Source organism: Tympanuchus pallidicinctus, unplaced genomic scaffold (assembly GCF_026119805.1).
Source record: "Tympanuchus pallidicinctus isolate F22 unplaced genomic scaffold, pur_lepc_1.0 scaffold33, whole genome shotgun sequence".
NCBI lineage: Eukaryota > Metazoa > Chordata > Aves > Galliformes > Phasianidae > Tympanuchus > Tympanuchus pallidicinctus.
In genome coordinates, this window is record NW_026294751.1 from 1529510 (window position 1) to 1544499 (window position 14990).

The 14990-nt window shown below is 43.9% G+C and overlaps 1 protein-coding gene across 4 annotated transcripts; it reads right to left on the bottom strand.

The window, feature by feature from the left end:
- Nucleotides 1-1639: 1639 nt before the first annotated feature.
- CLSPN (claspin) lies at nucleotides 1640-14951 on the bottom strand. Of its 4 annotated transcripts, none has more exons than XM_052698635.1 (25): nucleotides 14758-14951; nucleotides 14009-14150; nucleotides 13097-13545; nucleotides 12561-12734; nucleotides 12123-12212; nucleotides 11845-11917; nucleotides 11517-11625; nucleotides 10528-11063; nucleotides 9808-9999; nucleotides 8905-9083; nucleotides 8177-8379; nucleotides 7935-7999; nucleotides 7334-7506; nucleotides 6803-6963; nucleotides 6480-6706; nucleotides 6135-6249; nucleotides 5984-6062; nucleotides 5583-5674; nucleotides 4944-5108; nucleotides 4726-4847; nucleotides 4522-4649; nucleotides 4225-4336; nucleotides 3491-3573; nucleotides 3105-3266; nucleotides 1640-2897 (listed from the first exon to the last, which is right to left on the bottom strand). In XM_052698635.1, exons 1-25 carry the CDS (start codon nucleotides 14776-14778, stop codon nucleotides 2784-2786), a joined length of 3966 nt encoding a protein of 1321 aa, XP_052554595.1. In that variant the 5' UTR covers nucleotides 14779-14951; the 3' UTR covers nucleotides 1640-2783. The 4 variants fall into 4 exon arrangements, with proteins under 4 accessions (XP_052554595.1, XP_052554594.1, XP_052554593.1 ...); XM_052698634.1 differs by having other exon boundaries at nucleotides 7334-7536; XM_052698633.1 differs by having other exon boundaries at nucleotides 6135-6246; nucleotides 7334-7539.
- Between the last annotated feature and the right edge of the window lie 39 nt (nucleotides 14952-14990).

Genomic DNA, 14990 nt, shown 5'->3' on the forward strand with positions numbered 1-14990 from the left:
TCGGCGCTCCCTGCAGCAACAGAGGGAGATTTCTCTCCCTGTTAACAGCAGTGCAGTCAGTGCCAGGAGGGCTGAACAGAATCGATTCTTGAAAATGAGAAGGCAAAGCGGAGCCAACGTGGTGCCAGACGGCTGGGGTTGGGTGCAGGGAGGATGCAGAGCAGCCCCTCACTGCTGCCTCCTCCAGCACTGCACCCAGTGCAGGATTCCTCCCACACCAGGAGCTGCTCAAGCATCACACAGCAGGGAACAGCAGGACTGAACAAACCCCAACCTCCTGAAACACCGCGGTGGGGGAAATATTTGTTCTGAGCAGCCATCACCAGAAGCCTTCCAATGGAATACAGGCCAGTGTTGCAGCTCTTTGGGCCCCATAGTATTTTGCTCAGCTCTGACCCAAGCAAAAAATCTTCCTGGAGGTCAGCTCTGCCCAGAAGGACCAGCAAAGCAAACAGCTCTGTGGCTGCTGCAGGCTGAGCAGGGCACCGAGAGCCCCGTGGCACAGCCTCTGAAGGTGCTCTTCCTCAGCTGGGCTTTTAAATCCATCTAATGCAAAAATGCAGCAATTACAAGTCTAATTAGGGAAGAGGCTAATTGAATTCTTCGCAACATCACAGAGCGTGGAAAACTGCAACAATTCCCCTTTGAGTCAGAGTATAGTTTGAGCTTTAATTGTAAGCCCTTCCTCTTCTGCTCGGGGAAGAGCATTCTCTTGCTGCTCCCTAGTGGTGGGCAGATTGACAACATTAATAGAAGATGCTGAATTTTGCAGCTTTCAACGTTTCTGTCCAGTAAACCTGCTGAATTTGCACAACATAGAAACCAGTGCAAACGACTGTTGCAGAGAATTAACTGTACATTAGGAAACCTTTCAGTTACGCCGTCCTTCAGAGGCCATCTGACACAAAACGTTTGTGCTGCCCCTCTCACCTCACCTTCAGTTCCTCATTTCCTGAATTGGAAGCACTCAGCAGCTCAGGCCCCCATGTGCAGCACTGCTCACCCTTTGCACTCTCACTTCTGGCCCCAGTATGAGGGCTTTCAGCTGACACAAGGCCACCATCCCAGCTGGAAACAAAGCACTGAGCTGTTTTCCATTGAAAAGCAGCTTCTGCTCACTACAGAAGCCAAGTGACTGCATGTGCATCGCCAGGAGCAGCCTGCCCAGCTGGAATGAATTCCAGCCTTGCTCTACATGCAACCTCAAGGGATATTTGAGGAAAACAAAACCAAACCCAGCTATTCTGAGAGGCTGGACGGAGATGCCACACCTAGGCCAAATTCAAACCCAGGTCTGAGCAGTGCAGGCAGGCCTTGAGCCTCTGGTGAGGTGAGTTTTATCCAGGAACAAAACCAAAACCACTGAAGCAGCAAAAAGAAACGTATTTGCATGGAGTTCTTAGCCCTAAGAAGACAACCTAAGTCAAAGACTTGAGGATCTGAGAATTTATGCCCCAGTAAACACCAGGGGGTTGTTCTGTTGTATTCCAGTGGCACTGCAGCTGTTCCTTGCCATGGCCTCAGCTGTGGATACATGAGAAGCAATGGAGAAAAAAGAAAACAACCACAGAAGAAAACAGAGGTTAACATTTTTGGGGGGAAAAAAACAAAACAAACCAAACCCATGCACACAGCCAAGTAAAATCCTGTACATTAAAAACCTGTTTTATTGTGAAATTGCACTGCAATTGGTACCAAAGTTCTTTATAAACACAATATACAGTAAAATATTTTACACGACACTCTGGGCATATGCTTCAGTTACAAAATGCACACAATTCTCTGACAGCGAGCAACCTCAGGATGTGAAGCTGCCTTTAGTTCTACAGAGCAGGCCACTGTGCTACCATAACATGGCAGCTAATTTCAACACGCTCAGCATCTCCTCAGAAAGGCCAGAAATGCTGTATATTCCACCTCAAGTTTCTTTCACACTGTTCAGAATGGCTGTGAGTAATGGATCTTTATTCCAACCCCCTCCCCTTCCAGAGAGGGCTCTTCACTTCTTGCTGTTCAGAAACAGATTATTTGTGAGGAAGAGCACAGCGTGGGTGAAAATCAGGGCTGAGATGATTTCCACCACTTTTCAGTTGGGCAAAAAAAGCAGAAATGAAGAAGTAAAGCTCCACATCTCCTTTTCCTCTCCCACATCTGTTACTCACATGCATGCGTATGAATATGAAAAGGAAATGTGGAAGACATTCCTGTCACGCTGCCTCATGAAAGGCTGGGCCCTTTTTTTTAATACATAAATTACAAATGTAAATTAGAGCTTCTGAACTTATGAAGCTAATAAATGCTTAACAGAAAATAACACACTGAAGGAAGCCATGGCTCCTTAGTGCTGTAAGTGCAAACAATGTGCATCCCAACGTAATTAATGCTGCTGTCTTCTTACCTAACACTGCATCTGTGCCTCGAGCTAACTGCAGCATTCCTGCATCACACCTACCACACATTTCCAGATGAAAATGTAACACTGAAACACGAACAGCATCCTCACAGAATCTCACAGCTGTGCAAGTTGCCTTAATGCTTAGACCAAGTTTGCATTCATTCCGAACCAAGCATGGATTTTGTGCTCCCAATTGCCATGGAGTGCTGAGTGAAACGGGAACAAACCTGACCACTGCTTGGAAAGCACTGGGAAGAAGAAAGCAGGAGCAGAGAGAACAACGTACAGCAGTTTGTTTACCTTCCTGATGATTGCTGGCAGAGATTTGCAGATCAGCCTGCAACTGACAGAGAGACAAGGTGTAACTTCTGGCCTTACACAAAAACATTCAGCTCTCCAAGTACTGGAATATGCTTCGGCTTCGACTCGTTTGCTCTGTGCTGTCAACCCTGGGCCGTTTGGCAAGAGAAGTTACAGCTGCAGAAGGACCTCTTTTTGCCACCTGCAGAGGAAGAGAGCACACGTGAAGCACTCCAAGATTAAATTCTGAACTACAACAGAATTATTTGGTGTGAGATCACATTGCTGCACTGCAGGCAATCACAGAGAATATTTCAAACAGCGGCGCTCCCAACTGCCTGGCAGTGTTTGGTGTCTGCATGTTCAAATAAGCTGCAGAAATGGAGCACAATTGTACACAGATCTTCACCTGATGTTTTGATTTCTCCTTTGCCTCTTCATTCTTGTCTGGGGAAAGTGTGTGAAACACAAAGTTCCTGGAGTTCCGAGGTGCATTTGGGTTAAGATCTGACATTGCTGCTAGTTTCTGAAGGATATCTTTGGGTCTGTTCAAGAGAGACCCATTTTTAATCTGAAGAACAAAGAAATGTTGCATTAACCACTCACATGAACAAGACAGCTCTTTTTAGCAGCAGATTACCCTCAATAGAGAAGAATATTGTGTACCAAAATGTTATTGCTACCACTATTTCCTCACTATCTTACAAACCAGTCATAGCTGGAATCCAGGCTCAGCTGACTCCAGTGTCCTACAGATGCAGTTTGGAAATGCCACCTTCCAGAACCAATACCAACCTGGATGTCACTGGCAGGTCTGAATGCTTCAAATGGGTTCGTGGGCAACAGCTTTGCATCTTGTACCACTACTGCAGGGCTTGCTAGCAGACACAAACAGGAGAACATCAGTTTGTGAACTTAGTTTGGAAGAATATAACTTTATATCAAACGGAGGAATTTAGAATTGACAACATAATGCAGACAGAAAAACCCCAACAAGCTGCACTGAGCTACACTATGAGCTGCACAGCTGGTAAGATTGCTCTGGCAATCAGTATTTAGAAGGGAAAATTTGGTTTTGAGACAATTTTGCACACGTGAGAGTCGTGCTTTTACTCCAATGGGGGAAAACCTGAATGCATTTTCAGGACCTTACAGTTTTTCCTTATGTGCAGATATTTGGAGAAGCTGCTAGAAAACACATCTCTTAGACCTGTGATTTAAAAGATGACAAAGGATGAGACTAAAAGATGCAGAGGAATTGACTTTCACTCCATAGCACTTGTTTTCCAGAGGTAACAAAGTATTTCTTAAGTACACACAACTACTAACAAGCTTGCAGGTTGATGCTTTTCTGTCTTTATCTTTTTGAAGCTCAAATGACAAAACCTTGGGCTGGTGTAAGAAAACAAGGTACTGGGGCTTGCTGATCCCCAGCCTTGTTCCCTGGAGACCAGCTAACCATGACTGGAAGTTAAGCTCTCTTCTTTGGTTGTCACTTCAGTAAAAAAAGAAAAAAAAGATAAGCCCACCTCTCTTCTGCAGGGACTTTGCAGTCACTTTTTTGGCTAGTTTCATGAACTGACTGTCCTCCCCAATGTCTTCCTCCTCCTCCTCCTCCTCCTGCTCTTTATTTTTTTCCTTCTGTAGCAGAGAGAAGATATTTTGTGAAATTGAAAGAGCTCTTATTAGGAATGAGCACTTCATTCAGTAATGTCAGTAGGCCACGTCTATGATAAATAAAGATCAATCTATGAATGGGGTTTTTTCCAGAATGTCACATCTGGTAATGCTACAAAGAAGGACTGAATGAAGTGCCCTGCTGGTACCTGCTCACGAAGCCACTGCTCTCGTTCAAATCTCTCTTTCCTCCATTTTACTTCTGTTTCATCAAACTGTTCATTTTCATCTTCGTTATCAGAATCCCTCTGAAACAAGTCCATCTGGGAAGCATCATCTAGAAAAAAGAAAAAAACCATACATCTTCTCTCCAAGCTTCCATCCCAACTCCCATCTACGGATCAGAAAGGCACCTATGTTCTTCCATCTGAACCTCCTCATCCTGCCAGGCCCATCGCTGTGCAGGTCACCATCAATGAGGTACCTCTCTTGGTACAGGCGTAACTCACGCTTGTCAGCATCAAGCACTGCCTTCCTATCAGGGCAAACAAAAGGCAGAGGCTCAGTGCACATCACTTCTAAGCCATCACCTCAGCCACGCACACAAATGAACACCAGTGTGGCCACTGACATGTGTAATTTCTGTACTTGACTTTCTAACTCCGCTTCGTTAGGGAGGTCCTCGTCAATAACCTCTTCTTCATATTCATTCAGGTCTTCTCCATCATACTCATCCTCACTTCCCACGTCACTCCCTGACAGCTCTGCCTCATCTTCCATGAAATCCTCCAGTTTTCTGTCAAAGAATGGTAGAAGAGTTTAGTTTGGTAGATCAATTATCATCACATAAGTCCTCTGAAAGTCAGCTCTATCTTTGGATGGAAGATCAGCACATATTCTCAAAGAGAAATCATGACTCACAAGACCTGAAAGTTCTTGCACATTTACATATTGAGCCTGCCAACACACAACGCCCCCAGATTATTGTCATGCTCTAGACTGCTTGTCAACTGCTTGCCAAATGTGAGATGATAACTGTCACCAAGATGTGTTGTCTACTAGAATGAATAAAGACCTCAAGACTTGGAAAATGACAGAGATGCACTGCGACCCCATTTTGGTGAAGAAATTCCTGCACTGCTTTCATCCTGACCTTTCCATTTCCCTCTGTAATGGAAATTACAATGGAAATCCTCTCCAGCCAACCAGCAGCACTGTTAACCTGTGCAGTTTGGCAGCATCAGTGCAAAAAACAACCCCTGGCACTTACAGCTTTTTCTTCGAGCCCTCTCTGCGTCTCAGTAGTTCTTCTTCATCACTTACTTCTGCTTCTTCACCATCATCATCTCCACTCTTTTCATCCTGTGAGAGTTTATGGAAAGGAAGTTTTAGATAAAAGTGGATTGCTTTGTGACGACAGCTTCTTCTGTCCTTCAGTCCATAAACACAGAATAAAACAGCAGGGAAATTAAAAAAGATTTACTTTGTTAATATTATGCTATTCTGGATCTTAAGTTGACATTTTAGATGGTCTAAATTGCTCTCTCTTTTTTTCCATTAACTTGTTCTGGATGCCATTGTATTTTGCATTGATAAATATATTTAAAAAATGATAAGCTGAGTTCTGAGTCAGAATGCCACATCATTCTGCTTCGCTTTATACCTTCGTACCTCTTCACTCTCAAAAGCATTGTCATCTGTTACAAGCTGAAAGTCACCAAGCTCCTCGTGCTCCTCATCTTCTTCTTCCCTAGGGGAAAATGAGTGAAGTGAGACAACTGCCACCACAAGCTTCTGTAAATCCCTGAAGAATAATGCTAACCTGTCTGTGGGAAAGGAGCCTGAACAAAGTGCCAGTGCTTCTGCCATTGGGTCCTCCAAGTCGCTGTCCTTTTCTGCCTTGGAAGAAACTGATGATGCCCACGTTGGAGAATCTGCTACAAGAAAAACAGTGAGGTGACAACTTACTAGACAGATACACTTTAACTTTTGGAATGTTGGAGAACATCTTAGAAATGACAGCCAGCATGCACCAACAAATTCTCACAGCTCTGAGAAGTCTCTCAAGTTCCACGTTCTGCGTTATTGCCCAGAACTGAAACGTGTGTTAGTGTAAAGCTCAGAAACCCAGCCAGCAGCAGAGCTGGGGACAGAATCCAGGACATACTCTGAGTCACAAATTTCCCAGAGCAAAGATGGAGCAGTTCTTCCATGTTTTGTTTCTTGCTGCTGCTGCTACTCGGCCCGTGCTCGGCTTGACTGCTGAACTGCCCAGAACACAAGTCCAATAATTCATCCATGTTGGCATCCATTGCATTCTCATCCATACTGGCTAGAGTCAGCCTGTGCTTTGAGGACTGGTATTTAGTTCTGTGTTGTCCAACATTCAAGAACCTGAAAGAAAGCCTGCAGTTAGCAAAATCTTGCTGTCCTGTATGTTCTACCTCTGTGAAAGGGCACCAAATATCATCCTTTACATCTGTAACCTACCCATCTGCATCAAGCAGCTGGCTCTGGGTGTCATCTTCCAGAGAAAACTGAAACTGGGATTCTCCAGCCCCTGGAAACAAACTCTTTGGTTCAGGAGAGGCATTATACAGGTCCTGGGAATCTTCTATGGGAAGAGAGGGCTCAGACATCTTTCCCGAGCTCTAGGCAAAAGAAGGTTAAGTAAACAAATTAATTACTTTGCAATCCTAGAAATCAAAAGCAAGAACCAGATAAAACATTTACAATATTTTTAGGGATAAAAAGAAGTTAAGGATTTCCAAGTTGCGCTGAAGTCAAATGCTGTGCAAATACATTTAAAGCAGAGATCAAAAATCAGATTACAGCATCTTCTCTTTGAGGCTTTAGAGACATTTTAAACTCCAGGGACATTTGCTTGCCTGAAATCTTACTCACACAATTGCATTTGGCTAGATGCCTTCTCCTTGTGTTATTTTTTCCAAAAACATGGCAGGATAAAATACATTTATTCATGGTGTTCATGTGAGACACAGTCAGGAGGAGGAGCCTCACCTTGGAAGCAGAGCTGATAAAACTTGTTTTGAAAAAACCTGGGGAAGGTGACCTGAAACCTCCTGCTGCAGGTAAAAAGTTCCCTCCACGCGACGTCTGTTTGTTACAGGGCTGGTAGGATGGAATCATGGAGCCAATCAACTCAAAGCTGCTGTTGTGGCTATTCTCTTTTGCTGGTGTTGGTAGAGAAAATGAATCATCATCTTCTGAAAAGAAAGTTTAATATAATGCTTATTTTCTCTTTTGTGGTCCAGTAATCCCCAGGTACTACTTCACAGCACTGACACCTTGCAAAGAGTTCATGATTTTATGCTTAGTTTGGATTTCTTTCCATAAAGGTTTCGCATTGCACTTTTGGAAACTGAATTTAATCTTACTGCATTTTGATTGTTCACATTTTTTTTTCCCAGCTCTTTACTTTCCTCCTTTTTTTTTTTCTCTATGCTCTCCTAAGTTTTAATTCCTAACTTCCATGGCGACGCCACGCGAACACACAGCTGATGAGATCAGAGCAGAGCCAGAAACAAACCCCACATAGAAATACCTGCATGTGCCACGTGACAAAAATAAAAATGAAGCTAACACAGCACTTCTGCTTTACCTAACTTGGCAGGATCTTTGTCTGCAGCATCTTCACCTTCGTGTTTCTCATCAGCAAGGGAGTACCTGTGATTAATTACATGAAGGGTATTTGTTAACATACACGAGATTAAGTGCCATTAGCTATCACACCTAATTGCAAGGAACGAGGTATCAAAAGATCTATTAGATAATCATAATGATATCTATGACATCTAAAATATCTATTGCTCAGGAACAATTTCCTAAGTTTTGTCATCTTACCCCATTTTGGAGGAGCTGTCCTTGAAGAGCATCAACGTAGACTCAGTTGAAGGCAGTTTGGGAACAGAAGCACAGTCTGCAGATTGCTCCACCTTTTCTCCATCAATTGACTCTCTGTCAGTTTCTTTGTCACCGTCTTCAACTTGTTTCTCTTCCAAATCTTCATTGTCTTCCTCTGCCTCATCAAGCAGAGATTCCACAGCCTAAAGAACATCCCCAAATACAGCAGATACACTGTGGTTATTCTTGGAGCTGTCACCCTTCCTGCAAGTTTTTTATCTAACACATGGAGGAGAACACTGAGCGACACCCAGTTCTTCCATACCCCATTGGACTCTGAGACAGTCCAGAAGTGCTCAAGATGGGCACATCATTCTGACCCTCTCTAAAAACAAAAATCTGTGGCAAACTCCACCCCAGGTCAGACAGGTATGCATACATTCCATAGAAATTGTCCACTGCTAGGAACAAGGCCAGACATTTATATGAGCCACACCAAAAATTGTTGTACATGTTAGCTTTTAATGCTTTTTAGGCAAATAAATACTAATAAATTCAGTTTGAAATACTAAGAAATCTGTACAAGATAACCATAGGGTTTTTTTGGTGTTTTCTAAGAAGATTTAGTGGCAATCAGCCAACAGTAGTAGTGTGCAGGAGTCTGCTTTCACTGAGGAGAATCAGAACTGAGAATAAGAGTGGGTTACGTGGATATGTTGCCCACAGACCTCATGATCGCCTTCCTCCTCTTCCTCAGACTCATCTGTCATCTCTTCCTCCTCCTCCTCCTCCTCCAGCAGCTCCTCATTATCCAGTTTGAACAACGCTTGCCGTTTCTGGCGCTCCTCAGTCCTGCGGAGCTTCATGGCCTCCTGCAGTTTTGCTTTCAGCACTTGCAGCTTTTCACCTGGACAGTGAATGAATCCATACATCAGATGCACTGCACTGAATCCTTTACTTTGCCACTTCCAAGCATCCCATCCAGTGCCACTACACACGTATCAAGGCTATTTAAAACAGACTCATTTGCAAATGTTCTCATTTGTTTGTCAGCTGGAAGAGGTGGAGAGTTAGCTTCCATAAATTCAATGTAGAGAGACAGTGCTTTCCATGGGCAGATGTGCTGTAGCACACGAAATAATTGTGAGCAGCTAAAAATAGTGATGCCCATAGGAATGCCCAAACAATTTATTTTTCTTTTCATAGATCCTGGGAGAGTCACATTCCACATATATTTTTCTTTGCAAATATATATATTTAGGAGCTGCAATACAGAATTAAGGAAGCACAAGAGATCTACGAAGTAAGAATAGCTCACAAGGAGCCTGAGAGTTACATTTAGAAGGGAGAACAGCATGCACATATGGCTATGTAAAAGTTTGGTAAAGATGGGGAGAAATTCAGAGCAGTCACAAAAAATCTGACTGTGACAACCTGATCAACACTGACCAGTGCTATTTATGAGGTCTATTAAGATTCTTCAAAACCAAACCAAACCAAACCAACAGGATACACATTAGAAAAACATTCCTTCATCTCTTTTTTGTGGGCAGCATTAGAAGAAGGGGAAACAGGGGAAAAAAAAAACAACAGGGTGATTTCCAATCAATCATCACAACCCACAAACTGACCTGGCTTTGTGTGCACTGCTTCATCCAGGCTCTCTGCAGCTAAAACTGCTGGCACCACGTCTGCTTTTAGTTCCTCCTTTCCTTCAGCCGTGGTTTCCTTACGAATAATGTTCATGTTTATGGTCCTTTCTACTTTGGGTTTCGAAGTTTGAAGAGTGTGCTTCAAGAAACGTGCCTTCAAGGCTTCTAAATCTTTAAATACATGTTGATTGCATGCAAATTAATTGATTAATTTGATAGTATTAAATTTGTATCGAGAGCAGGTCTTGAAATTTTTTCAAAAGGCATTAATTAAAAACTGTAAACCTCAGACATTTTGGTAGTTGTAAAACAATTTGACTAATAATCAATCATGACAGAATATTTTTGCAGGAAGTAGTACTAAATGACATTCCCACTGAGTACGATGTACTCACAACAACTCAACTCTACACTTCCAGCCACCAGGAATCCCTAAGTTTCTGTTAACAAATATATTTAAGACTAATGGCTCATCAACAAAGAGCTGGGGTAAGCATTCCTTCAAGCACGTGAATATTAAGGAATCAGAATTGCCCTTTCCAGCATCAGTTAATGGAAACACACAAGAATCTACACTGGTAAGAAAACATGCCTGACTCTGCTCTGACACCTGAACATTTCTCAAGAGGTTTTCCTTTTCAATTCAGCTTCGCTCTGCATACTTAAGATCTGATAGTATTACAAAAATAAAAGCCATACCTTTATTCAACTCAGATTCATCGAGGTTTATAAAAGATTCATTGCCAGAGCAGATTCTTGGCTTGATGGTCAAATCGATTCCCAGCTCACGGAGTTTCTCCAATTTGGACTTCTTCACTTTTTCAGGCAGCGCTGCCAACCCAGGCCCCACCTGTTGGTTGTTTCCCAGGCCTGGTGCTGTTTCATCTCTTTGCTCAACAGCACTGCCTCCAACTGGTAGAGGAATTTCACTCTCTTTCTGTTCACTGCAATCGGTGCTTAGCACTGATTCTTGTTCCTCTCTTTCCCTGGCAGTTGTTACAGCACTGTGAGAATCATCAGTGTTCTTTCCAGACTTTTCAGCACAGTTTCCTGTCAAGTTCTCCCCCACACCAAGGAGAGGATCTCTGGCAGCAGTATCCATGTCTCCACCAAGGTTTGCTTCTGGCTCATTAGCTGCTGATTGATCACCTTCTGTTGGCCCATCTTTGCAATCTGTGCTTGAGGTCTTCGTGCCTGCAGCTTCTTCATTTAGGGTGAACTGATATTTAGTGGACCTAACGAAGGCAGGAAGAAATACATCATCTGTGGCTATCAGGAAAGGAGAGGAAAGGCTGAGAACAAATTGAGAAGAAAATAATTTTCTCTCATTGATGCGTAAGAAAAGGTGAAGGATAAAAGTCTGGAAAACTTCATTTTGAGAAAAGCTTAGTACAATTTCTCTACACTGTTCTATATAAACAAATTCCTAACAGATTTTACACCTACCTGAGTATTTCCCTACATGTTATTCAAAACAAGGTATTTCCAGATGTTTATTGCATCAGAAGACTCTAACAAAAAAGCAGTAGTTTCCTTTTAAGGCTCACCAGCAACAGTGACTGCACAAAAAGCAGGCGTGCATGTGAGACAGCCCTGCAGCCCACAAGAAAGCCTGCTCATCCCCCAGAAGCTAAGTTGGGATATCCTAAATGTTTACGGAAATACATGAGGAAGGTTTAAGTCCTTACTTCAGCAATGCCATGGCATTTCCTTCATACACTGGTCGAGATCTACGCTTGTAGAATTCGTGAACGCTTTTGGCCTCAGGCACGTGGTATGGGAGAGACACAGATGATTCTACCAGAGAAACAAGGTGCAAGAAAAACTGAAGTCATCTAAGGCATTTATACCTTTAAAAAGGTCCTTGATTAAAAACAGTCTTTTACTCTTCAACCCTAAATAACTAATGCCAGGTAAAAGAAAGATCTGTTCTTTCAGACAAATCCTTTCTGTTTCTCCCCTGAATTTCTTACTAGTTTCAATCCCACTACATACTAAAAAAAAATTCAGCTGTACCTCTAATAAGCCGCTGGGTCTCACTGTGTAGCTGTTTAATGGCTTCCTTACTCAACCTTGCTGCTTTCCGCTCCTTAAGAAAAGAAAAGAAATCTGAAGTCAGAATGGAAAATTTGGGATTCTCTATTCTATTTTTCCTCTTTCAAGTTACAAGGAAGCAGCACAAAACAACTAAATGAAATAGCAAAACAGCAAACCAAGAAAAACATCGGATAGCATTGAAAAGACACAAAAAACTCCCAATGGTTTGAGTAACTGTAACAAACAAAATACTTCACCTTCCTTTTTGGTTCTTTTAATGCAGGTTCCTCATTATCATCATCAAAGACACGTTTGTAGCCTTGGTCCTCAGAAAGCCCTTCTTTGTTCTACAGTGCAGAAAGGAGAGATCCATTTGTTTGATAGATAGATAGATAGGCACAGTGAGGGCAAACAGGTCAAAATATATAATCACAGAATCATAACTGGTCATCAAAACAGGATCTGCACACATTCTCATCAACGAGCACAAATCCTGTGTAACACTATGGCAGATTTCCAAAGCTTCTACTGTAGCCTTATAACTTTCCAATACCACTTTCCTCTACCTTAAAGAACAAAAACCTGAGGACTATTTTACCCTGTTACAACTGTAAAAAGTACAATCGTCAAACGGTTTCACGTATGCTCAAATAAAATGCTTCCTGCTAGTATCCAACAATGTTATGTTGCTATACCTTGTATTGCTTTATTTTCTCTTTCACTGCTGCTCGTATTGACTCTATTGACTCTTCATCCCCTGGGAAGGAATCGTTTTCCTCTTCTAAGCCATTATCGAAAAGTTCTTTGTCATCAAGAAGACACCCACTGTCATTAAAAGGAAACCTCTCACCACCAGCCACCTGCTGGCCCTAAAAAGAAAATATTTGAATTATTTGTTCCAGGATTTCCTCTTTGACTTGCATTTAAGATTACTGTCAACAGATCTCAAGGAAACTTAGAAAAAGTGTATGCCAAACTTAGCCTAGAATCTTCCGTGCCCTGTAAGCCAGGCACGTTCACTTCAGAGCTCTGCAGAACAGATAAACTAAATTCACGGAGCAGCGTTCCCTAAAATACACAGGACTCTCAATAGTCCTTGTGGATACCAGACCCTATCTGTTGTAGTAATGAGGACACAAAGGATGCAGAAGCATTGAAACAAAATAATAATACTGTTATACATGTAATTTAATGCAGAAAGCATCTGAGATTTTCTGCCAAAAGCATGTACCTCTGAGCTTGGCTTTTTCTCTTTTATAAGCTGTTTGATGGACTCAGCTCTTCTCTCCCTCTCCTTTCTTCTTCTAGGTTTTCCTACAGATTTTTCAGCTGCCTCGTCTTGAAGACTGTGTTTATGCTTTCTGGATTTTTTCCCAGATTTCGGTGGTCTCTCCTCTCTCAGCTCATTCTCAGACAAGACAGACTTCCTGCTCGTGTCAACATTTTCAATTTGCAAATTGTCACCAGTGTCACTGTCATCGCTGTCCAGCACAGCCTGGCGAATCCGAGATTTCTTGTTTTTCTGGGCAGTGACCTCTTTTTCCTCTCCATTTTCTGTGTCTCCACTCAGAGTGTCATTCTGCACAGAACAGTCACCATCCTCTCCATCTTCACTTTCGCTGTCCTGAAGCACCTTCTTGCCTTTTGCTTTTCTGCTTACAAAAATCTCTTCTTCTGAATCTGACAAATTATATTAAAAGAAAAGAAGCGATGTGTGCTATGGAAAAGTACATTCCACTGGTTAGTTAACAAGCAATTGGTTACATATAAAGCTACAAATGTTAAATTTTATAGATGTCAATGACTGTAACCGTTGACATTGGTTGTATCAGCATGAAATCAAATATTCAAAATCCACCTCTCCAGCCTCTTCAAAAGGCTGGAAAAAAAGGCAAAACTGAAAATCCTTCACTGATAAATCAGTAATTTGAAATAATAAAACCACAGTAGGTAAAGCAAACCATAAAAAGGAAGGAAATGAGCCCGTTTACCACTTCCCTTTCCACACCTCGAAACCCCCTTTTCTGCAGCTCTCTGGCCACACCCTAAGCAACAAAAGCAGCACTTTAGCCTTGTACAGCAGCTCAGCAGATCCCCACCACCCAGGCAGCCCTGTGTGAAGTCCGGCAGCCCCATTACAGACCTGCATCCTGGGGGCACACGGTGCCGGTGGGCGGCCGGCCCGGTGAAGGCGGCTCAGCGCTGCCCTGCCCGCTGTCTGAGTCGCTGCCTGAGTCGCCGCCATGGGCCTTCAGCACAGCCACATCCAGCTCTTCTGGTTGCAGCTACAAAGCAAAGGGCAGCTTTCCTGAGCACCGCGTTTATGCACGAACGGCTCTTGGGGCCTAAATCCACCCCAACGCCTTGGCTGAGCTCTTCCATAGGATCACGCACGCGTTATTGGCACTCATTTATTTATACACTTATTGACACACTCCGTCTATCTTTATTGGTATCTAATCGTGCTTCAGGTGACCTCGCACACAGACAAAACAAGACAAACAGCGCTCCGGCCGATCCCCCCTGTGTGTGACGCGCCTCAAGGAGGGCACAAGGCGCCATCCGAACGGCGGCACCGCCCGCGCGCCCTCCCTTCGTGCACTGCGCCGCCAGGCCAGACCGCGCCTCTCCCTCCTGCGCGCGCGGAGATAGGCTGCTATGAGCTTCCCAGAGTGCATCGCGAGGTGGAAGAGAGCGCCGCCGCTAGGCATGCTGGGAAGTGCAGTTCTGAAGCGAGGCGGGGAGTCGGCAGTGTGAGTCAGCTCACAGGCAGCTGAGGAGGCGCCGCCGTCTCGCTCGGTGCCCACTCCAACCCTCCACCGCGCCGCGGTCACAGGAGCTGTGAGGCCCCCGATAGCAGCCAGCCGAACGTGCGGAGCGGTACGAACTCACCTCAGAGGGAGCAGCCGCCATGGCCCGAGTCGGACGCAGTCGCAGCGCTGCCGCGTAAGAAACCTCTTCAAGTCTTCGCGCGCTGCCCTAGCCCCGCCCTGCTTCCGGAACAGCCAATCCTCGTTCAGTACGTCCCTTTAAGTCCCACCTCCCCTGTATTTGATTGGGAGATTTTTTCCGCCTCGCCCCGCCCTCTCCAGCTCGCCCAATCAGCGCTCGCGCAGCGGGCGCCC

Excerpts from the sequence above, each read along its gene's own strand:
- CLSPN (XM_052698632.1), bottom strand. The coding sequence starts at position 14,778 with ATGGCGGCTGCTCCCTCTGAG. Across the intron at positions 14,151-14,757 it reads TGGCGGCTGCTCCCTCTGAG|CTGCAACCAGAAGAGCTGGA; the intron begins GTGAGTTCGTAC and ends TTTGCTTTGTAG. Across the intron at positions 8,380-8,904 it reads AGGAGGAAGGCGATCATGAG|GCTGTGGAATCTCTGCTTGA; the intron begins GTCTGTGGGCAA and ends GATGTTCTTTAG.